The sequence below is a fragment of the Thamnophis elegans genome, chromosome 3 (genome assembly GCF_009769535.1).
Source record: "Thamnophis elegans isolate rThaEle1 chromosome 3, rThaEle1.pri, whole genome shotgun sequence".
In the NCBI taxonomy this organism is placed as follows: Eukaryota; Metazoa; Chordata; class Lepidosauria; order Squamata; family Colubridae; genus Thamnophis; species Thamnophis elegans.
This window is the reverse complement of record NC_045543.1, coordinates 52,108,322-52,133,870: the sequence shown is the minus strand read 5'-3', so window position 1 is coordinate 52,133,870 and position 25,549 is coordinate 52,108,322. Positions and strand designations below refer to the sequence as shown.

The window sequence follows — 25,549 nt, the reverse complement described above, 5'->3', positions numbered from 1 at the left end:
TATAAACCATGTGAACATTAGACACATAGTGGAAATTAACAATTTCCTCTAACATGCTTTGAACAGTTTTCTGTGTTCAGGATATTGTCTTAACTTTGGGGAGAGATAAAGTAGAGTAGAGTAGAATAGAATAGAATAGATTTCTTTATTGCCCAAATGTGATTGGACACACAAGGAATTTGTCTTGGTACATATGCTCTCAGTGTACATAAAAGAAAAGATACATTCATCAAGAATCATAAGGTACAACACTTAATGATAGTCATAAGGTACAAATAAGCAATCAAATCACATTAGGAAACAATCAATATAAATCATAAGGATACAAGCAACAAAGTTACAGTCATACAATCATAAGTGGGAAGAGATGGGTGATAGGAACGATGAGAAGATTAATAGTAGTGCAGACTTAGTGAATGATTTGACCGTGCTGATGGAATTATTTGTTTAGCAGAGTGATGGTGTTTGGGGAAAAAACTGTTCTTGTGTCTAGTTGTTCTGGTCTGCACTGCTCTATAGTATTGTTTTGAGTGTAGGGGTTGAAACAGTTTATATCCAGGATGTGAGGAGTCTGTAGATATTTTCACAGCCCTCTTTTTGACTCATGCAGTGTACAGGTCCTCAATGGAAGGCAGGTTGTAATAATTGTTTTTTCTGCAGTTCTAATTATCCTCTGAAGTCTGTGTCTTGTCTTGTTGGGTTGCAGAATCAGACAGTTATAGAGGTGCAGATGACAGACTCTATTCAGATCCTATTCAAACTACAGTCTTCCACCTGGATATGGGAAGAAGAAACGGAGCTGATGAATGGTTGTGCTAGATATATAACTTAGTTCTAAAACTAGGTAGTTATAAGTGTCTTGCACAGAATCCATTGTCAATCATAAAATGCAGAAGAAACAAGGCAGGCATTAATTTCACAGACTGTATGGCTCTTACCAAAGCCTGAATAATTTCCTAAGAAATAGAGAGGCAGCTAAATTGGCATGTTGAAGCTACATCTGAACTTCAGCAGAACGTCACTAAAGCTTCTGTCCTCAGGAAAGTATTGCTTGTCCTAGATTTTAGGGAGGTAACAAAGGACTTAGATGTTTTCTGCACATTCCAGGAGAAATGGGAAAATAGATTTCAGTAGATCTCTGTATCTTGCATTTAACCCACTATTCAAGTCATAAAGAGTTTTCTTATGAAGATGATGTAGATGAAGCCCTTCTGCTTCTGAGAGCAGAATTCTGCACATGAGAGAACTAGCCAAAAGTTTTTCTCATAATGCTAATACAGGGATGTGATAGATATATTTATGGTTTAGAATAGGTAGAAAGGGTAGGGCTTTAAGTACATCATTTACCCTGTGATTTTTAAAAATATATATTCTGTACTTTGTGTCTGCACACTGTTCTGATAGCTTTGAGATTTGAAGGAATTTAAATAGTTTGCAATTTATTATTATATACTTTATTGACACGAAACTCAGCCAACTGAACATTCAAAAATGCATTACAAATACCAGTGACTGGTGCTAATGGTTGATACGGTTTGCTGCCAGCGTCCTAGGTATCAACCAAGTACCTTCTTAAAATATAAGATGTTCTGAGTAGAACAGTTTTTTGCAGTTTTGCTGATGTTATTGCAGGAAGCTGCAAACATTTCCAGTGAATGATCTTAGCAACGCAGTCATGGCATTGTAGGTAGCCAGTTTGTGAAATTTTGCTGCACCCACTGATCAAGTGGTTGACTGTCTTGTCTTTCTCATTACAGAAGCGACATTTGCTGTTGGTGGCAACATGTTGAATTTTTGCCTTTGTGGCTAAGGCTGGTTCTTGATCTGCCAAAATAAAGCCTTCGGTTTCTTTTTTCAGTGCTCCTGATCTTAACCAGTTCCAAGTTAGCTTTTGGTCAGCTTTGCCTTTAATACTTTTTTTTTTAATATACTTTTTTATTTTCCATTTTCATAACATACAATCACATGTATACTATTACATAGCCAGTATCCTATTATATTAAGTAGCAATTACTTCAGTTCCTCTTGTCATCAACACCCAAAAAGATAAAAACCCATTATTAGCTCTTCTGCTCTCCACACACCTCTTTCCTCTACCTCTCTCCTACCTCCTTTCTTCCCTCCAGCATCCCTTCCTACTCTACTTCCCCCTCCCCTCTGCCTCTCCACACTCCACTCCTCCTTATCCTCCCCATCTTCCCCCCCTACCCCCTCCTATCCCTCTCTTCCCATCCCTCTTCTCCCTTCTGTTTCCCGCTCTTCCTCTCATTGGTGTATTTCCGCTTCTGAGCAAACTCCAATCTTATGTTGATAGTATGTATACTTCCATAACAATATACTTAACATATCCTAGTTTTAAAGAAAAAAATAAGAGAAGACAGTATACATGTGCAATCATATTACACCAAAATCTAACACCCCTCGTCAAATTAACAACCCCCAACATATCATCCCTGATCTTCTGAACCCAAGTCTCAAGTTTATCAGACAGTTCTTTATGTGCAATGAATATCTCCTGCTTAAATTTTGTTTCCATCGTAACTACATGATTGTTAAATGCTTCAGCCAATTCCTTCTGAAAAATTTCTTTAGTTAATGGTTCCCCTGTGGGGGGAGGAAGTAATGACTGTAGTTTTGTGCCAGGGGCAGGCGAGCTTTTTGAAGCCGGGGGGGGGGGGGGCTTTTGAATAGGGTTTTGCTTAGAAGCCATTCCAAGTTTTAATCTTCTTCAACCAATTAATAAGTCTGTGCTGGTCGATTGTGCAACTGTTACTGATTAATTTAGTATTAAATCACTCCTTCCCTTTGAAGTTTTAAACTCCGAAGAAATTCAAAGCTCGAACAGTGTTACGAAGCTGCTTGGCACCATTTTGAATATCTCTTTAGCAAGTAAGATATCAGAAGGAGTTCTTGTAAAAAAAAATGAAGCTAAGGATTAATACAAACAATTAAAAGTTCACATGTACAGGATCCTCTCGTCTTGGATTCAGTAAATCATATTTTGTTCTGAGGATTTGAGGGTTGCTTTGTGCTCCTAATGCAGCAGGAATTCCTGGCACGGAGACAATTCTGCCGTTGGCTGGCCTCCCCCCTCCCCTCCCAGAGACAATCTGCGAGATTGTGCACGTTGCCCGGCACAATCAGCTCACCTTATCTTCTTGGCCCGAAGAAAAGGTAAACAAGCTGTCAGATGGCTGATGGATTGCTCATCTGACAGTTAAACGCGACCAGGATTCTGGAGCTGTAACGACCAGCTCCCACCAGGAAGCCCCCTCAAACCGGAAGCCGCCTTTAATACTTTTCAAATATTGGCTATGCATAACTTTGTTTTTCCAATTTTCAGCTCGCTTCTCAATTACTTCTTTCTTATATTCAGCTTTTGACTTAGTTGTCTTTAAAAGGCCTCCTTTATTTACTTCCTTAATCATTGGTTTTTCACTTTTCTGGATGTAATCATTCAAGCTGTGTTTTTCTTCTTCCACAGTCTGTTTTACTTGTAGGAGTCCTCGACCACCCTCTACTCTTGGTAGATATAATCAGTCAACATCACTTTTAGGGTGCAAAGCATGATTCATTGTCATAAGCTTCCTTGTTTTTCTGTCCAAATTGTCCAACTCCATCTGGGTCCAGTCACTTATTCCTGCAAAGTATCAAATCACAGGTGTAGCCCAGGTATTTATGTCTTTTATGATGTTTCCTCCATTCAATTTGGACTTTAATATCTTGTGAATTCGTAGAATGTACTTGGCTGCAGTTAATTCCTTGAAATTATCCATTAAGTCAGAAGCCTTTAAAATCCCCAAGTACTTGTAGCCTTCTTCTGGTTTTACTGCCTTTATCATTTCTTCATTCTCAAGTTCTATTCCATCATCTTCTATGACCTTGCCTGCTTTGGTTGCCATTGTTGCACATTTGTCAATTCCAAACTGCATCCCAATGTCTTGGCTAAATTCTTTTGTGCTTTCAATTAATAAATTCAGTTCAGCTTTTGTTTTACCAAGCAGCTTCAAATCATCCATGTACATGAAGTGTGAAATTTTCAGCTCTTTCTTTGCAACTTTGTATCCATAGTTCTTCATCTTCAAAGTGATTGTCAGTGGTAGCATTGAGAGTATAAAAAGTAGGGGTGAAAGGGAATCGCCCTGGAAAATGCCTCATTTAATTTCAACTTCACCCAGTTCTTCATTAGCTATAAGCTTCATTTTCCAGAGGTTCATTGAAGTTTCCATGAATTTTTGTATATTGCTGCTGATGCCAAAGATTTTCAGGCATTCCTTGATCCAGCTATGGGGAACTGAATCAAATGCTTTCTTATAGTCTATCCAAGCCATGAACAGGTTGGTTCGTCTTTTCTTTGAATTCTTTAGGATTAGCTTGTCAATCAGCAGTTGGTCCTTTGTTCTTCTTGAATTTTTGCAGCATCCTTTCTGTTCTACAGGAAGCAAGTTATTTCTTTCCAAGTATCCATAAATTTGGTTTGCAATGATACCAGTAAGGAGCTTGTATGTTGTTGGCAAACAGGTGATTGGCCTATAGTTTCCAGGATCCTTTCCTTTTTCTTTATCTTTTTGGATCAAAAATGTCCTTCCAGTTGTCATCCATTCATCATTTTCAGGTGTTTTTAAGATCTGGTTCATTTGGGCTGCCAATCTTTTGTGCACACTTGTAAGTGCCTTTACCCAGAAGCCATGTAACTCATCTGGTGCACTCCAGTTCTTCACTTTTCTTGACTGTCTTTGCACCATTTCTTTTGTTATTTTCACATCTTCCATTTTATGCACTTTAATAGAATCCTCAATCTGTTTGATCCATTTTGCATTTCTGTTGTGGTTCTTGTTTTCCCACAAATTCTTCCAGAATTCCAGAGCTTTCTCTTTATCCGGCTTTTCATTTGTTGTTACTCCATCTCCACTTTCTAAGCTCTTATAAAACTGGTGCTGATTTGATCTGAACTATGAGTTTTCCTTGAACTGAATTACTCGGTTTTCATACCTTTTAATCTTTTCAGCATTTTTCATTTTTTTCATTTTATTAAGCATTTATAGGCCGCCCTTTTCCCTGAGGGGACTCAGGGCGGCTTACAATAATAGGGGGTGGGGAGTGCAGGACAAAACACAAAAAGAAAATGTGATTGAAAATAATTAGCAGTAAAAACCCAACATTCATTCAACATTTGGGAGGGGCGAGAGTAAAGTCTTATCCCCAGGCCTGACGAGATAGCCAGATCTTGAGGGCTGTACGGAAGGCCTGGACGGTGGTGAGGGTGCGGATCTCCATGGGGAGATTGTTCCATAGCGTCGGAGCTGCAACTGAGAAGGCTCTCCTCCGCGTAGTCGCCAGTCGGCACTGACTGGCAGATGGAATTCGGAGGAGGCCTACTCTATGCGATCTGATGGGACGGCAGAAGGCGGTCTCTCAAATAGCCAGATCCACTACCATGGAGCGCTTTATGAATGGTAAGTAGGACCTTGAAGTGCACCCGGAGATCAACAGGTAGCCAGCGCAGCTCACAGAGGATCGGTGTTATGTGGGCGAACCGTGGTGCGCCCACAATCACTCGCGCGGCTGCATTTTGGACTAGCTGAAGTCGCCGGATGCTCTTCAAGGGCAGCCCCATGTAGAGCACATTGCAGTATTCCAGCCTAGAGATCACAAGGGCTCGAGTGACTGTTGTGAGGGCCTCCCGATTCAGGTAGGGCCGCAACTGGCGCACCAGGCGAACCTGGGCGAATGCCCCCCTGGTCACAGCTGATAAGTGATGGTCGAAGCTCAGCTGTGGGTCCAGGAGGACTCCCAAGTTGCGGACCCTGTCTGAGGGGTATAAATTTTGACCACCCAGCCTGAGTGATGGAACGTCGGCCAAATTGTTGGGAGGAAAACACAACAGCCACTCGGTCTTGTCCGGGTTGAGTACCAGTTTGTTAGCTCTCATCCAGTCTTTAACAGCCTCAAGACCCCGGTTCATCACGTCTACCGCTTCATTGAGTTGGCACGGGGCGGACAGATACAACTGTGTATCGTCCGCATATTGATGGTATTTTATCCCGTGCCTCCGAATGATCTCGCCCAGCGGTTTCATGTATATGTTAAACAGCAGGGGGGATAAGACCGAACCCTGCGGCACCCCATAAGTTAGGGGCCTCGGGGACGATCTCTGCCCCCCCACCGACACCGACTGCGACCTGTCCGAGAGGTAGGAGGAGAACCACTGCAGAACAGTGCCGCCCACCCCCACCTCCCGCAGTCGTCGCAGAAGGATACCATGGTCGATGGTATCGAAAGCCGCTGAGAGGTCAAGGAGAACCAGGATGGACGCGTGGCCTCCATCTCTGGCTCTCCAGAGATCATCGGTCAATGCGACCAAAGCGGTTTCTGTGCTGTAACCGGGCCTGAAGCCGGACTGGAAGGGGTCAAGATAGTTAGCTTCCTCCAAGGTACGCTGGAGCTGGAAGGCCACCACCTTCTCAACAACCTTCCCCACGAAGGGGAGGTTGGAGACTGGACGGTAGTTATTAAGAATGGCTGGATCCAAGGATGGTTTCCTCAGGAGGGGTCTCACCACCGCCGCCTTGAGCGCGGTGGGGAAGTGCCCCTCCCGAAGAGAGGCGGTAACAACCGCCTGGATCCAGCCGCGTGTCACCTCACTGCTGTTGGCAACCAGCCAGGAGGGACACGGGTCCAGTATACAGGTGGAGGCACTCACAGCTCGCATAGCCTTGTCCATATCCCCGGAGGTAACATCCTGAAAGTCAACCCAGAGATGGTCTGCCAAGTCATTCCCTTGTGTCTCGGCTGGATCTGCGGGAGTGGAGTCCAGGTCCGACCGAAACCGAGCAACTTTGTCCGCCAAGAACTGAACATACTCCTCAGCCCTACCCTGTAAGGGGTCCCCGTCTCCCTCCTATTTAGGAGGGAGCGGGTTATCCTAAACAGAGCGGCTGGGCGGGACTCAGCGGACGCAACCAAGGTGGCTATGTGGGATCTGACCACGACAGGGGTATGATCTCATTACCCCTCAGACCAAGATCATAACTCCACTGCTCCGAGAGAAATACGAGGTCGAGTGTGTGACCCGCTGAGTGAGTTGGGCCTCGAATTACCTGGGTCAAGCCCATGGCTGTCATGGAAGCCATGAACTCCTGCGCTCCATCAGAGCGTTCACCGAGCGAAGGCAAATTGAAGTCCCCCAGGACCATAAGCCTAGGGAACTCAACTGCCAGCTCGGCTACTGACTCGAAGAGCGAGGGGAGGGCTGCTGCAACGCAGTTGAGAGGCAGGTACATTAGCAGCAGACCCACTTGACCCTTGAGGTCCAGTTTCACCAGTAGGGTCTCACACCCGACAAGCTCCGGAGCAGGGATCCTACGAGGTGCTAAAGACTCCCGGACTACAATAGCCACACCGCCACCCCTTCCCTGGGCTCTCGGCTGTCATGGCAACAACCCTCTGCTTCAGCTCTTCAATTACTACCGCAATCTCCTTATTCTCCAAATCGTATCTTACTTCCAGGCTGCTTTTGACCTGCTTGTTCTTTAGCTGACCTTCCCTTAGGTTCTTCAAGTTGCTCAAGTCTCCACGAAATTTTTTGATCTTCAATTCCAACTGAATTTTCCACTTAGGCTTCCACTTCTTGCCTCTTTGGTTCTTTTGTATTTTCAAACCCAATTCTTCGGTGGTTATGAAGGCTGCTGCATACATCAGCTGGTTTGTTTCAGCTAATGTAGTGGTTTGAATAGTTTGCACAGCCTCATTGACTTTTTTTAGTACCTTTCTCAATTCTTTCCGGTTCACTTGGTTCAGCTTTGGCAAACGTGTTCTTTCGGCATTTTCCATTTGATGCTTTATTTTCTCAGCTAATTGAGCAATATCTGTTGGTGTTTGTTCTTTAGTGTTTCCTTGTTCTTTATCTTCATCCATTTCAGCATTCTCTTCCTCCCTTTCTTCCTCAGTTTGCTTTTGAGTCTGCAAATCATTTTTGATGTTACTCTTCTTTGTTGGTATATTCAGACCATTAGTTGCTTTCTCTTCTATTTCTATTAATTCTGCTGTAGTGAAAAATTTGTGGCTTAGAATTACACATCATTGGTCCATTAGCCTTTGTTCACTGATATCACAATCCATGTGGTTCACTTTCCAAATCTGATACATTCATTTTTGAAATCCATATTTTGATGGCTCAGACTGATAGTAAGCTTTCATAATAGAGATGTTTTCTTCCCTAGTCCAGATTTTTCGGTTTTTCACTTTTTCTTCCAGTAGATTGTCAGCTCCATGCCCTGGTTGCCTAGCAGAGGGAGTTGAGCCATGTAGCTCATTTTGCGCAGAATGCCCAGGAGCCATAGCATCCAACGGAACCCTTGTTAATCCGGGCCAGCATAAATTTCATTTTTTTTTTGTATTCACCATATTTGAATGGGTTGTGGAGCAAATTTTGTCTGGCCCTTCACCTGAGACTTGTCTGATATGTTGCACCTGTTCTGCATAGCCCTTAGGATCATTAGACTGTGCAAGCCCCTCCACCACGACAAGGTAAAGCTCTTCCACCACGACAAGGTAAAGCTCCTTGGAGGGGTTGTTGTTATTGTTATTGTTGTTATTGTTATTGTTGTTATTATACAATTGTATCACAGCGGCCAGTTGTTTTGCCAGATTTGGCATTGGTTACTAGTTGGGCCCCACCCAGGGTCCTAGGACGTCGTAACATATTTTCTTAATATGCGTGCAGATCCAAGCAGTGCGGCTTTTTGCATTTGACTGATGGTGATTTTGTCAATTTTTAACTGTTTTAAATGTAATTCCAGTGCTTTTGGAATAGCACCCAGTGTGCCAATTACCAATGGAATTACCACTGCTGGTTTGTGCCATAGTCGTTGAATTTCGATTTTTAAGTCCTGGTATTTTGCGATTTTTTCATGTTCCTTCTCGGCAACCCTGCTATCACCTGGTATTGCGATGTCTATGATTGTGACCTTATTTTTCTCAACCAGTGTGATGACTGGTGTATTATGTGCCAGTATTTTGTCCGTTTGTATATGGAAATCCCACAAGATCTTGACCATCTGATTTTCGATGACTTTTTCAGGTTGATGTTCCCACCAGTTGGTTGCTGTTTTAATATTATAATTTTTGCACAAATTCCAATGGATCATTTGTGCTACTGAATTGTTGTTGTTGTTGTTGTTGTCGTCGTCGTCGTCATCATCATCATCATCATCATCATCATCATCAATCAGTCGTGTTATTAATATTTATCCCCACAAGTGCTTTATAGCTATCAGATTTGGGTAGCAAAAATCCAAATGACCTCTAGATCACAGCAAAGAGTTGGAAGTTTTCTGCATCTTTTTGCTGCCATCTAGTGGCTCAACTGGATAGTTGCATCTCACATCTGATAACCATATTTATTTGAGAATGCATACTGTATTTTGGAGTATAAAATTCTGTTCTGCTAATCTTCTGTTTTTGTATATTGTGCCTATATAGCCATTAGATTTGTGGAAAGGATCTATAAAATCTTGGTAGAAAGCCTCTCTGTATTAGTATTCATTACACTTCATATCTCAGAGCAGTTAGGAATTGATTTCACTGTTCCTATATGCTTTGCTTTGCTTACTTGTTGAACTCTCTCAGGGTTTGTAGATGTAAAATGCATTAGAAATCTTTAATCTCACATCTTGCTCAAGGAAAGGTGGTTTATGTTCCTTGGAATGGAACTTATGGATGATCCATTAAATTGCATCCTATACACAGAAGTTCAGAGTTTTTTTTTTTCAGAAGAAAACTGGGAAACGTAGTTTAGTTAGGAAGTTGAATACTGATAGAATTACACTTCCCGACATCTGGGCCAATAGCTCAAATTAAAGACATTACCTGTTGCTACCTCATCAGATTACTGAAATAGATGTCTGAAGTCACCAACACAGTTAATTTAGAAAATAATGTTAACCGCTGAGATTTTAAAAAATATTTTTCTTTTTAGAGACCAGGCCAAGATAATGAATGAGTGAAGACATTCTACTTTGGGAAGGAAATTCCACAGAGTACTGACCAAACAGGAATGATTGTACTGACATAATTATCTGCCTTCTATAAAACTGTCAGCTGACACTGCCCTAGGAATTATTTACCCAGACTGAAATCTTGATTTGGTTTTGCATGAATGTGACTAGCAATATACATTCAAATTCACATCCGACTGGAAACACGGAAGTGCAGATGGACAGTATCTTCATCCAGATCAACATCTGAATGCAAACTTGATTCCTTATTCAATGAGCAGCATGCATGTAAAACCCACTTCTACTGGGTAGATCTCCTTATCTGGATCAGCATATACCAAAAACTACATAAGCCAACTTTATTTTTATAATTAAGAAGAAATCTCTCACAGATGGTGATTTTTGTATTATTCAGAACAAAGGTCAATAATTCTTATACCAACTCTCTTGTTTTAGAATGCACTTGTGTTAAAAAAAAAAACCTATTTATTGAAGAATTGCTTATTTTTACATGCATTTGGGTTAAGGTGTTTGGTTGTTTTTTTATTAAGTTCTGCTTAATAAAAAAGTTGGGTGTTTTGCTGTGCAATGTCCATTTAGCTGATATGTGCAGTTTTGGAGCTTTGGCTGGCTATAAATTACTTTTATAAGCAATTAAGAACAATATTTAGACTTTCTATTCAATAAATGCTTACAAGCCACAATATATATGAATAATGATGTTTTGTAGGTCAGAAAAATCTCAGAGAAAGCTGTTTCACAGTAGGTAAATAATTAAATTTAGGAAACACTTAGCCATCCATATTCTCCTTATATGACAATAAATGCACCACAGGAGAAAATACCTAAAGTTGTGTCTCATGCTTTTCCTTTAAAAAGGAATCCAATGCATTTATAGTAAACATACTTATCTTTATCAAATGACTATCCCTAAAAAAAGAAGCATCAGTATTATAAACATTGTAGGACTATTGCTGCTTATAACAATATTGTTACCAGACACAAAATTTCTGTATTGATTGTGGACAGTAATGGCAACAAAAACCTATGATTTTCACAAATCCATATCCCAAACAAATAATAATCCCCCTTTTTTGACTGTTTCTAACATGGAAAATAATATTTTTTTTCTTGAGGTAATGTTAGCATATGAAGATGTAGTATTAGACTTTCACTTTGGGAGAATACATAAATATATATATTTTGTTGAATCAGGAAGTAAGGACACACAGAAAGAGGTATTTGATGCAGATATTTATTGGCATGGTCAAAATAATTCATCACTTTTATTTTTTTAATCAAAATTGCAGACTTTCAAAGTTAGAACCAATTATATTCACAGTGGTTTAGTAAGTTGTACACTAAAAAAAAAAGATAATTTTTACTTCTGTGAAGATACATAAAAACATAGATGTGCCTGAGCTTAGATACTTCCACTTCAGCATCTGATTGTTCAATACATTAGCTCTTACTACAGGAAAAAAGTTAACAAATGTGTGGCAAAAATTAAAAACAATTCTTTTAAGATTTTTTTTTATTGTGATGGTTACCCTGCACATCGGTCTTTCATTCAGGCAGGAAAAACAAGCAAACGCTGAAGGATACCTTTAAAGATGTACATCATTTCTTCTGGATGAAGCCAATTTCTCAGGAATGAGATTTAAAAGACTATTTCTTAACAAGTTGAAGATTTTTAATGCAAAGTAAAAAAACAATGCCAACAGCCCTTGATCACCAAAAGGAGTTTTATATATGAGAAGATATATCTTGACTTTAATTGTTTCTATTTATTATTTGTAAAATATATTTGTGTACATAATGTAAAAGTTAGTTTGTATATATTGCTGAAATAAAGCTATATTCATTTATAGACTGGTTTCTCAAAATGAATGTTACATGAAAAAATATGCTGCAATGATCATTTGTTCTTTCAAGACATCTCTACTTTGTATATACCGACATTTGCAAACATTAAAAGAAAGAAGCCATTGTTAGTAAAATTTTGGAATGGTTTGCTGTATTTGCCGAACCAGAAGAGAGCATGTAGTTGGGGAGAAAAAAATAAATAAACCAATGGTTATCTGTTTGAAATTACCATCTCCATAAATCCCAACTCTACAGACATATTGAGCTTTATCTTTTTGGCATCTGACAGTGCAACAAATGCAATAACTTTTTTTTTGCCATGTTCCTTTTATCTCATTCCCAGGTGAAAAATGAGACAGATTTGAATCATCCTGGATATTAGAGAAATGTTTCTCTGTCAAACTGGCATCATCCAATTATAGCTGTAGGGAATGTCGAATAAACTAGGATTGCTGTACAGAATTGCAGTATATTCTGTAGTGGGATTGTAATTGTAATTGTAATTGTAATTACTTTATTTGTATGCCGCCCTTTTCCCTGAGGGGACTCAGGGCGGCTCACAATTCAGGGGGGAGGGGAAGGACAAACAAGTTACAAACATAAGACAATACATCATTAAAAGCACAACAGTCATACTATTCGAGTGGGGCTAGAATCTTTAGCCCCAGGCCTGTCGGGACAGCCAGGATTTAAGGGCTACGCGGAAGGTCTGGAGGGTGGTGAGGGTACGAATCTCCACGGGGAGGTCGTTCCAGAGGGTCGGAGCAGCCACCGAGAAGGCTCTCCTCCGGGTAGTTGCCAGCCGACATTGGCCGGCTGATGGAATTCGGAGGAGGCCTAATCTATGGGATCTTATTGGCCTAGTGGAGGTAATTGGCAGTAGGCGGTCTCAAGTACCCAGATCCAATACCATGAAGGGCTTTGTAGGTGACAACTAGCACCTTGAAGCGCACTCGGAGATCAACAGGCAGCCAGTGCAGCTCGCGGAGGATAGGTGTTACGTGGGTGAAATGAGGTGCACCCACGATCGCTCGCACGGCTGCATTCTGGACCAGCTGAAGTCGCCGAATACTCTTCAAGGGCAGCCCCATGTAGAGCACATTGCAGTATTCCAGCCTAGAGGTCACAAGGGCACGAGTGACTGTTATGAGAGCCTCCCGGTTCAGGTAGGGACGCAACTGGTGCACCAGGCGAACCTGGGCAAATGCCCCCCTGGTCACAGCTGACAAATGATGTTCAAAGGTCAGCTGTGGGTCCAGGAGGACTCCCAAGTTGCGGACCCTATCTCTGATGAATCTCAGAGATGCATACTGACCATTTGAAGCCCAGGTTGTCAGACTTCTCTGGTCCCCAGTCAGCCTAATTTGCTATTATGTTGCTGACATTTTGAAGAGCTGATCTCAGCAGTGTTGTAATAATGATACTTTGAATTTGCATAAAAGCAATTCAGCAACCTTTTAAAGTACAAAGTAACAGCCTTTTTGTGTTCTAATGATTGTGCCTTAAGTGCATGTAAATTATTTCCTCCCAACAACATGCTCCTATAATATTTAGTACAGCATGATAGTTGGGTGTTGCTCTTTTACACCCTCAGTAGTAGCCATTCTCAAAGTTTGTGACTATGGACTGCTAGTGATCTGCCGGGGTCTGCCATAGCCATCCCATTTTCAGGGGCCAGAGCACATTCTTTATCTCGTCCCTGCATCCCCATGGTGGCCAAGAGATTGTGAAAGCCTTGTCATTATCTTAGACACTACCTCTCCATAACCCCTGACAAGTAGTTCAAGAGAAAATGTCAATGGCTGGAAACTATCTGTTTGATCATGCAAGTGTAGTCAAAAGTGATTATAGTGAATAAGTTTCAAGGGCAGCTTTTGACACTGAATCTGCATGTATTGCATTAAGTGAAATGTCTTGCAAAAATAAAAATGAATCTACAAATGAGATTTCATTAAGCTGGAGATCTTCCATCCACATCTTCCTTAGTAATCGAGAGATCTCTACTGAAGAACATTAATGACCAGTAAGTTAAGAATAGAAGTATATAAAGTGATTCAGGTGATTAAATAGATGCTTCTGATTAATTTGGGGGTTTGATATTTTATTTTAAGAGGCCTTGGTGAATTGTGAGTATGCTATTTAATATGAAAACAAAAGGAGTGGGTTGGTTTGGGTTGGTTGCTAAATAGGGTGTTTTCTGCATTTTCTAAATCGAATGATAAATGTAATGGTCCACAACTAGAAAATTTGAGAAGTGTTGCAGAAGACTGCTTGGTTGGCAGCATTATAAATGTTTTAACTCTGGATGCTACCAATTGCTACCATAACTGCCATAATAGAATGGTGAGACCAACTCTTCTCCCTCTATTTCAAATTATCTCCTGTATGGAACATTGAATCTGGCAGCTTGCCTTTCTGACCCGTATAAATAAATAGAGGCGTTGGTTCCATTGTGGGCCGCATCCGGGTTCTGTTTGACCTTGGAGGGGGGGGGGGGAAATGGCTCGACATCATTTATGTTGGGGGCATCTGTGGTGACCTGAGCACTCTGCCAGTGAAAACTGGCTTCCGGGCTCTGTCTCCAGCTGACACTGCCTCCTGCAACCCTCTGCCAGTGAAAATGGAGCTTGGGAAGGCTCCCTCCCAAGCTCCATTTTTACTGACAAAGGTGCTGCAGGACGGTCCTTTGCTGTTTCCAGGGCAGCCCCATGGGCCAGATCTAAGCACTCCAAGGGCTGGATCCAGCCTCCAGGCCTTGAATTTGACACCCCTGACATAGAAGTTTTAAAATAAAAGCATTGCTTGTGATTCAACTTCCTTTGAAACTGATCTGTTAAAAATAAAAAGAATGGGGTACAGTAGGAAGCAACATGGAAAAAGCCAAATTCTGCAGCCAGTCCATTTCTGCTACAGTGCCATTGATTGTCAGATATCTTTCCCTCTGGGATGATGCAGAAGAGATGGCAGCAAAGTTGGAAGAATCAACCAATTTATTTATCCAATTCTGCACATGAATAAGCAAGGCAGCTCCATTTGGCAGTGACTTAGAATAGAGACAACAGAGATGGAATCTATAAACTCAGCATTGTTTTCTGTTGACCCATGAATCCATGGATAGTACTTTAATTTAGCAGTGAGGAAAGGCTCTTAGTTTTTGTAAGTATAATTATATTAAGTGAGGTGGTATGGACTGACAGTCCATACAAAGAGCATACATGAAATTCTAACGTAGTCATGTAATTCTGAACATGTTGACCACCCATTCAGGCTCTGGGATTTAATTTAGGTAGTTTAGTTTTCATTTTTCAGGCCTGTCTCTGGGAAGTAGCCTTGTTGGTGGTTCTCAGTCTTTCTATGGTTGCATACCTAAGACTAATTATCAGTATAGCATGGAAAACCTCAAGGAGTAACCAGAACAGAACACCACAACAAAGCACATAGTCATGGTCAACATGTCCAGTCAATCACTACTGCCGAACACAATATTCTACAGAAAAGCCTTAACTATTACACAGATTATGCTAATCAATAGAATCCTTTGCAGCCTTAGAAGGAGCATTTAAAACCACAGACCCTCCCACAGAGATCTGTTGTGGCCCAGCAGGATCCGGTTGAGCTGCTGATAAACTCGGATAGCGAGGAACCATATGAGTCTACCATGGAAGATGTGGAGAATCCTGTACAGGGTTAAGACTCAGAGCAGGGGCCAGAGAGGCTGGTTGGCCACCAGGAAGCGCCTGAGGCATGGAGCAGTGGGGAAGATCAAAGTCAGTTTGTCCCTGATGCTCCATTGAGAAGGGCTGAAAAACAGAAGACACAACCCCAGTAGGCAGTCTCATAGAAGATAATTAAGCACAGGTGTGGTGGATTGGCCCCTCCCAAGAGGGTTTATAAGTGAGGCGTTGGGAGGGGACATTTGCTGGGAACAACTGTTTGAACTAGTATTGAAGAAATCTGTCTGTATTCTAGCCATGTCTGTTTGTTTGGATTATCTGTGTTGCTTCATGTGAGCTATCTGGGTTGCTGCCAAGCTATTATATTGAATGTGAGTTGTCTGGGCCCTCAGCCAAAGAATTTGTTATCTCATTAATTAAATAGTTGCAAACAGCCAAGCTTGTGTTCTGGTTTATTCACAGGCGGGAGGGGGGGCATGTCATAACAGAGATCTAAGAAAGCATAAGACAAACTATCATACCACAGACCAGAAGAAGATGAGAACAAAAGTAACTCAAAACAGAGGATAGAGCAGATTTCAAAAACAAAGAAAAACCAAATTATCATCATTCTATATATATATCCCAAAATTACTACATGACAAAGAAACGTGCATTTTAGTGAAAGACCAATACAGAAACTAGACAATTGAATCAAAAGAATTTTTAGGGATCTTAGCAAAAAAGGTCAAATCATGATACAGGAACAATCAAAAGCTAAAAAGAAAAAAGCAAAAAAAATATCTTTTCATCAGCAATGAACACCAACATGAGTAGAGATTAACACCAAGGGTAATACTAGAGCAACACTAAAGGAGCAAATAATACCACACTCAAGAAACCCCCAACTCAGACAAACAAGCTCACGGTAAACAACAGCTTAATCAAGGCACCACCAAATCTACTCCATCAACACTGAAAGGGCAATATAAAATGAGACAAAACCCCACTCTCTTCTGGCACTGATTATGTTACCTAGTTTGATAATGAGACATCTGCAAGAAAACCAGCAAGCTCAGAGAGCAAAGATATAATTTGTTATCTAGTCTAGTTTTCCAAAAAGCTGACACTACCAGGTATATGACTCCTTCAAATGTATGAAACCTAGATGTCATCAGCTAAGCTGAAAACAACTAAAAACAACTTTCCTACAGATGACTATTGTAATTACCATCATCAGCTACCCTCCTACTTTGTAATATGATCATTTGGTAACCAAAAAGAAGGATGTTTTCCTATGGCAGGCCATCTTTGTAGATACAATCTGAAGGTGATACTATTTATTACCAATTTGCCATTTCTGCAAATCAAAAATCAGGAGCAAATGTCAGTATTCATAGCCTAATTATAAAATCAGGCGGAGGTGTCTGCAGAAAAATAGCTCTTTTGGTCAGAAAGACATTGTGTTATGACACATGTGCCTCTTTGGCTCACAGATGTAACATCACAATGCCTGTAGGAAAAGGCCAGAATTTCCATTGTGATGTTACAACACTGCATTCAGCCATCTATTCCTCCTTGCATAAGTCTCTAAAAGCAGATACTGTTTTGTGCATAACATGCAAATTTTCATGGTTCCCCTTGGTGACTAAACACCAATGAGTAAATCATGTCTGCAACATAAAATATCAGGATTCAAAGCATTTCCATTTCCCCACTGTATTTTCAAAAAGAAAAGGAAAAGAGAATTGTGCTGAGAGTTGCATCTTGAATATTTTAAGATATAGTGACATGAAGTAAGGAAGAAGGGACGGATTTAAAAATCATTAGACTGCTCAGGTAAGCTTTGGCAAATACTGTAGAGAAGATAGACTAAATAAAAATAAAAAAGCCAACTTTTTCCAGCCTAAAGTGGAGTGGATTGGACACACCAGGGAGGTTGAGATGATAAGAAGATCTCAATTTTATAAGGGGATTTATTTAGACTTGGGCAATTCCATAGTGGAACCCAAAAAGTCTGGTTTTTGTTCTGCTCCTTTTGTAAATCAACTTCCAAGATTCGACTCTGGATTGTAATGAATTGGCAAAGGGGCCGAGTTAGGGCCAGTACAGGGGCTCATTGGTCATTTCCCTGTCTCCCTCATCTGTGCCTATGTGTCAGCAGATGTTTCCCAGCTGTTGGGACACATCCCTCCTTTATTATCTCTTTTGACACCCCAGTGTTACAGGTCTTCCCTGTTTTGCGGTGATGTAATAAAGCAACAGGGAGCAGCATTTTCCATTTCTGTTTCCCTATAGGCCTGGGGAAATATTGTAGCAAGGAGGCTGTTCTTGCTGACAATTCAATTTCCTAGAAACAGTATAATGGGAACTTAAACTATTTTTTTTTTAATAAAGGGGCTGGATGAGAGGAAGGGACATTTTGCAGAATTGTGTATAGGGAGTAGGAAAGGAAGAGGAGTTTGCTTCAATTGCCTGAGCAGAAGTCAAAAGGTTATCAACTGGGAGATGAAAGCATTGAATAGAGCATGAGCTTCTTGGGTGAAGATGTAGGAAGTTAGCACCCACCCCTCTCCTAGAAAAATGAAATATTCTAGAAAATATTAAAAAGGTAGAATATTATATTTCCCTGAGTGAAAAATGGAGAAACATGTTTTTTAGGCAGGAAGCAGACCCACTCTTAATAGCCCCCACCCTCCTCAATAGCCCACAGCCGTTGTCCACACTTAAGAAATAAAGAGATAGCTAGGTCTATTCATAAGCAAATGCCCTCATACAAGAGCCAACAAAGGTAGAGGATTAGTCCTCTACCCATCTAGCGACAGAATTCACCACATAGCACCTGGGAAGATTACATCACCCAGCAAGGCTCAACCAAGCATGGGACTCAAAACACAACCTACAAAATTACCCCTGCATGAACCCATGGGAGTCTGACAACCAATCAGAATACATGCTCAAATTCAAAAGCCTAGAGACGGCATAAAACCCAGGCACTCTCAGTATCTCTTCCCTTTTTTCTTTGCCAGCATGTGATCCTGTCCACCATTAAAACCATATTTTCAAGCAACTTCCATGAATCTAGTGTCTTTTTCCCACTTGGAACTGAACCCAGAAGGACATTTCTTCCAACAAAGGAAAGTTAACTGACTTAATGGCTAATTGTTGGATCAACCACAATATTATATTAAAAAATGGCAAATGCCAACTAGCAGAGAGCAGATGGTTCTGGCAGCTGAGGACAAAATGGCAGCCCAGGGCAGTAACTATCCATTGAGGAAGGCCGCATGCCAACCATTGCAGCCAGTTGGCAGTAAAGGTCTTCAGACTATCTTGAATAGTTTAAGATAGGCAGAATAAAGGTCATAAGACCATTTCGGACAGCTTGAGACAGATCAGATCAGAAAGAGCAGGCTTGATTCAAAGCTTGGAAAATGTGGGAGTTTTCTGTTCCTGCATTCAGATGGGCAGCCTATACTTGCGGTGGGCTAAGGAGAATGCGCAGGTGTATCCTTTAATCATTTGGGAATCAATCAGATATTTTGATTAAATGCAAACTTGCAACATTTGCCTGATAAAATTATGTATCTGTCAGGGTTCCAAATATTACCCCCAATGAAAGAAGACTTTGAGGCTTGAGTTTCCTCAAAGTTCCATTTCATTAGAGATGCTATAGTGGAACATCTGGGAAAACCCAAATCTGAAAGTTTCGAAGTTTTCCCCATCCAAGTCCCTGCCCAGCACCCATATGTCCATCACATGTTCCAATCAAGCACCGTCCCAACTGGAGATGCCTCCCAGTCGCTCCACTCCAGGTACTGGGCAAGATGTCCTTGACTCTCTGAGAAAGGAATGTTATTTTGACTATATCTACCCCACTCTATAAAATTCCCCCTGCCAGTTTCCCACAGAAATAAATGTGGCAGGACTGAAGGCCCAATGCAAAATATGGCTTCCAGTCCTGACAGTATCGCTTTGTCCAAGCTAATACATTCACCCATTTTGTTTCTGTTGATATTTTCATCATGAGATGGAGGTGCCTTGTAGTTTATTTTCAAACTTTCACTCTTCATCTGATGATGGTTTTGTGAAACACTCATTCGCTACCCTTCACATTGGTTAGATTCATGCATTGCAAATCCATTCATTTGGAGAGACTGCTTTCCCCCAGAATATTCTTCCTGTCCAACCAAATGGCATCTCCTAAGGACTTCACATATTGGGAATTCAATGGTGATTTTCTGTGGGAGCTTCAGGAACAGTCTTTCCTCTTCTGGAATGGCATTCTGGAATCTGGTAAAACTATTTTTTTTCCAAGCAGAAATCTGTGATAAATTATTGGCTTTTTTGTTGTTGACAATATTTTTTGTCCCTATGCCTGGAATGGCTCCATATGCCACTATATCTGTGGTCATCTTCAGCAATAAAATCCTCCTTTAATGGGTTCCATCCCACTCCTAGGAATGCCCCCCCCAAGTCCTTGTAAAACAGAGTACTGTATTTTTTGTATTATAAGATGCACCGGACCATAAGGAAAAAAAATCTGCCTCTGCCTCCCAGCATCCATCCGGTATTCATCTGGCTAGTGTCCTTGCAGCAAACAGCAAACAGCCTGGTCAGCTTCAGCACATTATTGCAGCCCCAGCATGTGGTTTGTCAGGGCTCTGTTCTGTTGTGCCCATCATCAGTCAATTGAGTTGAACTGCTGCCGCCGGTGGGAAACACTAGAGCTGTGATGGTGAGCCTATGGCACGCAGAACCCGCTATACTGGCACATGCAACGTCGATCAGCTGTTTGGCAACAAAAGCTCCAGCATTCCTTGGCAGTGAGAAATGGCAGCAGCAGTGACAGGTGGTGGTGGTCAGTGTTCCCTCTAAGTTGCGCGGGTGTGCGGGCGCGCATGTGGAAAGTAAACACCGCGCAGCAGTTTCTAACTGCCACGCAGTGTAATTTGCACAACACAGACTGCAGTCTGCAGAGTGGCTGCACAATCGCGATTGAAACCCCCTCCAGCTAAACAGGAGTCTTGAGGTGCAGCAGAGCAGCAAAGTGACTGGGTTGAGGACTTGAGGTGGCTCGGGATTCCTGGAGCAACTATTTAGAGAGAACATTGCCCACAGCTGCCTTTGCACAAGTTTAAGAGGGCTAAATTTGCCTCGTTGGGTGGGTGGGGGGAGGGAGTGATTGGCCGAAACTCGCTGAAAGAAAGTTCTGTGTCTTTCTGATCCACATGATTAATTCAGCCTCTGAGATAAACGCATTGGGTGAAAGCAGCTGGCTATCTCTTCCTCTCCAGCATCCGTGCCTCGATTAACACATAAAAGCCCACAAGGGGTGGGGGTGGGGGCTGGTCGCGAACCAAAAACAAGCCAACTAAACCGAGCATGGGTTGCTCCGCAGAGAGCAACCCACGCTCGAGAGAAATGGCGGCAGTGACGCAACGAGGTAGAAAGTGAAGGCTGGAGATTCACTGCCACTGTTTCTCTTGAGGCTACCCACCTGAGGCTCACATTGGCAAATCCAGGGTGGCGCGGCAGCGATCCTAGACTCCCACCTAGAGCGTGCACGCCATAGAATCCAAATGCAGGAAGCAGGATCTGTTTCCTCGTGCATCTCTCTCTTTGAAAGAAAGTCTTCCTTGTTCTACCTCTCCTGGCTGCAATCTCAGCTATCTTTTAGTCTCCAACCGGTCAAGTGACATCACGTGATATTTGATAACTCATTGGGATTTTCAAAGCCATTGAGAATATTTTTGCTTTTAAACTAATTACACTTCCTATCTGTCAGTTTATCTGTGCAATTTTGTTGGATATTTTGGGTCACTAGTTACTATCATTAGTTATATGCAGAATTGTCTCCCAGAGCTCAGTAGTAGTAGGTTACTGAAACCACCTGTATAGAGAGGAACAAATTGCCACAATTTTTTAAACAATCAGCAAACATTGTTGAACAGACAGGCAATAAATCAAATTAATGATGGAAGAAAACTGTTAGATGTGAATGAGATTTTATGCACGGGGATTTTAATCATTTTACTCATTTAAAATAGCAAATTGCATATAATATATTAAAATGAAGTATATCAAGTGAAATTCATTAAAATGAAGTATATCAAACATTTACTATTTTAATATTACTAGTATTAAGTGCCATTTATATATTCATTTCAAAGCTCTTTTTTATTTAATCCAAAATGAGTTTGAAAAGATAATTGTGGTGAGTTTGCTTTTGAACAAATATTTCTAAATTTATTCGTTTACAATTTTAAAATTTTTATTAGTTTGATTTGATATAACACTGATTTCATTGTTGTCTTGGGTGACATCTGTGAAAAAAATTCAGGTGCTCAGGGCATGAAAATGTGCCGCTCAAACACTATACTTTTCCGCCCACACTGAAAAAAAATTAGAGGGAACATTGGTGGTGGTGGCAGTGACAGGCGGCGGCAGCGAATGCCGCCGCTGCACCAACCCCCCTCCCCCGCTACAATACTCACTCTATAAGATGCACAAACATTTCCACCCACTTGTCCTTCTGAGGATTTTGGGATTGAGCCTGGTAGTCTGAATGATGTGAAATGTAGCTCTTATCTACCGTGTTTCACTGAAAATAAGACAGGGTCTTATTTTCTTTTGACCGCCAAAATAAGCGCTTGGCCTTATTTTCGGGGAGATCTTATTACTTTTAAGTTGCAGGAGGTCACCTCATGGCTGTTGCTGTGCTGCAATATTTTTGGAGAGGGCTTATTTTCAGGGGAGGGCTTATTTAGCATATGCGCTCAAAAGCCCAGTTGGGCTTATTATCCAGGGAGGGCTTATTTTCAAGGAAATTTGTTTTGTTACTTGCTTTGGGACATAAGTAAGAGTGAATAATATTTGTTTAACTAGGAATATTCTTTAAAACTATAGCATAAATAACTATATTATTTGACAATTTGCTGCAAAATTTCTATTGGTGTTGAAAAGAAATGCAAAATGAGGTGAAACACTTCAAATACAGGAAGCGCCTTCTTTTCGTCATTACCACTTGCAGTTGTCCTGGTGATAAATTGAGATAAATGTTTGTTTTGGAGTTCACCATTTACTCTGGTTGGATGCCATTATGTCTAGGGCAAGTGGGAAGAAGAAGTTCACTGAGGATTAGGATTTGTTAAATAGCAAAGTTAAAAAGAACAGACTATGGCCCTGGGCACAATGCAATATCTGATTATATGGCTCCTGGGAATGAACTAGCATTAAAAAGAATTGCTGATTCCAAATATTTATGCACTCTGTACACATATTTGGAAGAAAGATGCAGAAGAGAACGCGAGATACAGTGCAGTGGGCTGAATTGTCAGACTCGAAAGCCAAAAATATCAAGTGAACTCAAGACTCATTTCCTATATTAAAATAAATCCCAATTCTTTTCAATGATGTCAATTATTGTGGAAATTCTTCATTGGATTAGTGCAATGCACTCTTTGTAACAATGCCTTTGAACCAAAATTGCACATGGTCCAGAAAGTTTCAGTTTGGTTGATGATGTACTTGCCAAGCAGAGCAGCTAATATATCTAATATCTATTATCAGTGAATTGCACTAATGACTAGCTTGTTGTCACTGGGTTAAGTTCAAATTATGTTTTTTTTTTCTTACAAGTTGATAAACAAAAAATTTGTCATGTTTTGTTTTGTATTTCAATAGGCAAACCAGCAATTCCCTGCATATTATTTTGTGGGTTGGACCTGGAGAGGAAGGAAGGAAGGACAATTTTCAGTTTAGGCACATTTATCTTTTCCCCTCCTCCTCCTGCTGTCCCTATTTTCATTCCCTGAGTTTTTCCAGTGACTTGTAACAATGCATACCTGAATCTGCAGAAAGGTCAGATTCATATAGCTGTTCTTGCATAGAGTATTGAAATTCGGAAAGCTATTGAAAAACCAGTGAGGAGATGGCTTCAGTTTTAGTTCTGCTTCTGACCTTTCATTGGTTTGTGTTATTAACAGTGAAATTCCTAGTGCCATTTTGAAACACTGGATGGGTGGGATTCATTGGGATTGGGATTTAAATGGGTGGGATTCAGTAGGATTGGGATTCAAATAGATGGGATTCATTTTTTTTTACTACCGGTTCTGTGGGCCTGGCTTGGTAGGCGTGGCAAGGAAAGGATACTGCAAAATCCCCATTCCCTCCCCATTCTTGGGGAAAGCTTACTGTACAATCCCCATTCCCTCCCTACCCCACTAACCTGCTTTCCAGCTCCATTCTCCTGTTCAGGGCAACAAAAGAAGATCAGCTGGGAGACTGGGAGGCAGCAGGGCAGAGCCAGCTGGTTCTCTGAACTACTCAAAATTTCCGCTACCGGTTCTCCAGAACCTGTCAGAACTGGCTGAATACCACCTCTGATGGGTTTCCATATTGCACTAAGCCATAATAAAGTTGATTGACTTGTGCTTAGCATATCAGAAGCACCCAGCTATTTTTATTTATTCGCCTAGTCATAACTAAAATTAACCCTCCTTAAAGGTGGCACTTTGCCCCAGATATTAATAATGGAAGCAGATGAGAGTCCTGCTTTGCAAGTAACAAAGCATTTCAATTGTTAGAAAAGAATGAACGTAGAAAGACTTTTTTTCCCTCACCGTCTTTCAAGTCTTACAAAAGACAGATACACCTGCCCACCCTATATATTGCTTTATCCACATTCCCTTACCACACATACACAAAAAAATTCCATGGGTTGCTATTCTAGTAGAATTGCTGTGGCCTCTTCGCTTACTTTGGAAGACTGTCAAGGATTCAGTATAAACATACTCAGTTTGCTGTTTGCTGAAATGTCTTCATAGCCCCTTGGGAAGATTGAGGAGGAGGGGAACATTGAAGTTTCATCTATTTTCAAGCCCCCTAATCAAGCTCAAATAATCCATACATTCAGTGGTGGGATTCAAATAATTTAACAACCGGTTCTCTGCCCTAATGACCTGCTGGCTAGACATGTGACTGGGTGGGCGTGGCCAACCCAACATCACTCACGTTGATGGGCGCTTCACCTTAGCTGTTACAATGTAATAAAGGTTAACCAGAGAGGAAGTTTCTGATTGGCTTAAGGTTGATTCAGCCTTCCATCCTTCTGAGGTAGATAAAATGAAGACCCAGATTGTTGGGGCAATATGTTGACTCTGTAATCCATTTAAAGAGGATTGTAAAGCACTATGAAGCAATAAATAAGTCTAAGTGCTATTGCTAAATGTGACCAACCTGATTTTATGATCTTTTTGTGATGGTCATTAAACAAATTGCCATAATCACTATAGTTCATTGTGATTGTGGTTTTGCCAAAAACTGTAAGTAAATGCCCAATGTATAACATACAATATACAATGGTAAATGTGGCAGACAACATACAATGGTAAATGTGGCTGATTTGCTAAATGCCTGAAGTACAGTCGCATGCCTATGGGGGGACTGACTGTTGGAATTTCAAATAAAGTTGTAACTACTCCCCAGGAAGATCCATTGGATCCATTTCAATGTTTGCTAAGCAACTGGTTGTAAATCCAGTCTGTATCTATCTGTAAAGTGAGAGAGTCCTACTCCCTTTAGCTCATCAATTGTTGCTGAATTTTACGTCTAAAGCAAAACTTTTCCTTCATTATCCCAAATCGCTAAACAAAAAATCCCTTTTACCCAAAGTAAACAAACCACTTTAAGTCAATTTAAATGTCCCTGTTGTGAGGACATAATGAGTTTGTGTGTCGTTACTCAAAGAAAGAACATATTTACCCAATTTGGGGGAATGTACCCAGATTTGGGAAGTTGCACTTGCAATGTTAAGGGAAATTGACGTATTTCTTTCAGGGAATAAATAATTGAAAGAATAACAAATCTGAGCAGCCTGAGAATTTTCTTATTAAAGAGGAGAACGTTGCCATGCATTTGGTACAAAGCCTAATAATTTGGTGTTTAACAAGGATCCTACAGGCTCTTAAATGCAAAGGGAAAAATGGATTGAACACAGAATCCACTCCCTTTTATCTTACTCTTGCAGAC

General features: G+C 41.0%; 2 protein-coding genes across 2 annotated transcripts in view; both read left to right on the top strand.

Annotated features, from left to right (window-relative positions):
* LPL (lipoprotein lipase) overlaps positions 1 to 11,868 on the top strand; it is a 40,168-nt gene extending 28,300 nt beyond the window's left edge. Inside the window, exon 10 of the mRNA XM_032213696.1 lies at positions 9,980 to 11,868. Coding sequence (XP_032069587.1) covers position 9,980 — 1 coding nt within the window. The 3' untranslated portion in view covers positions 9,981 to 11,868. The remainder of the gene's footprint in view (positions 1 to 9,979) is intronic.
* Positions 11,869 to 20,902: 9,034 nt separating this feature from the next.
* LOC116506158 (lipoprotein lipase-like) overlaps positions 20,903 to 25,549 on the top strand; it is a 40,277-nt gene continuing 35,630 nt past the window's right edge. Inside the window, 1 exon segment of the mRNA XM_032213813.1 lies at positions 20,903 to 20,963. Coding sequence (XP_032069704.1) covers positions 20,903 to 20,963 — 61 coding nt within the window.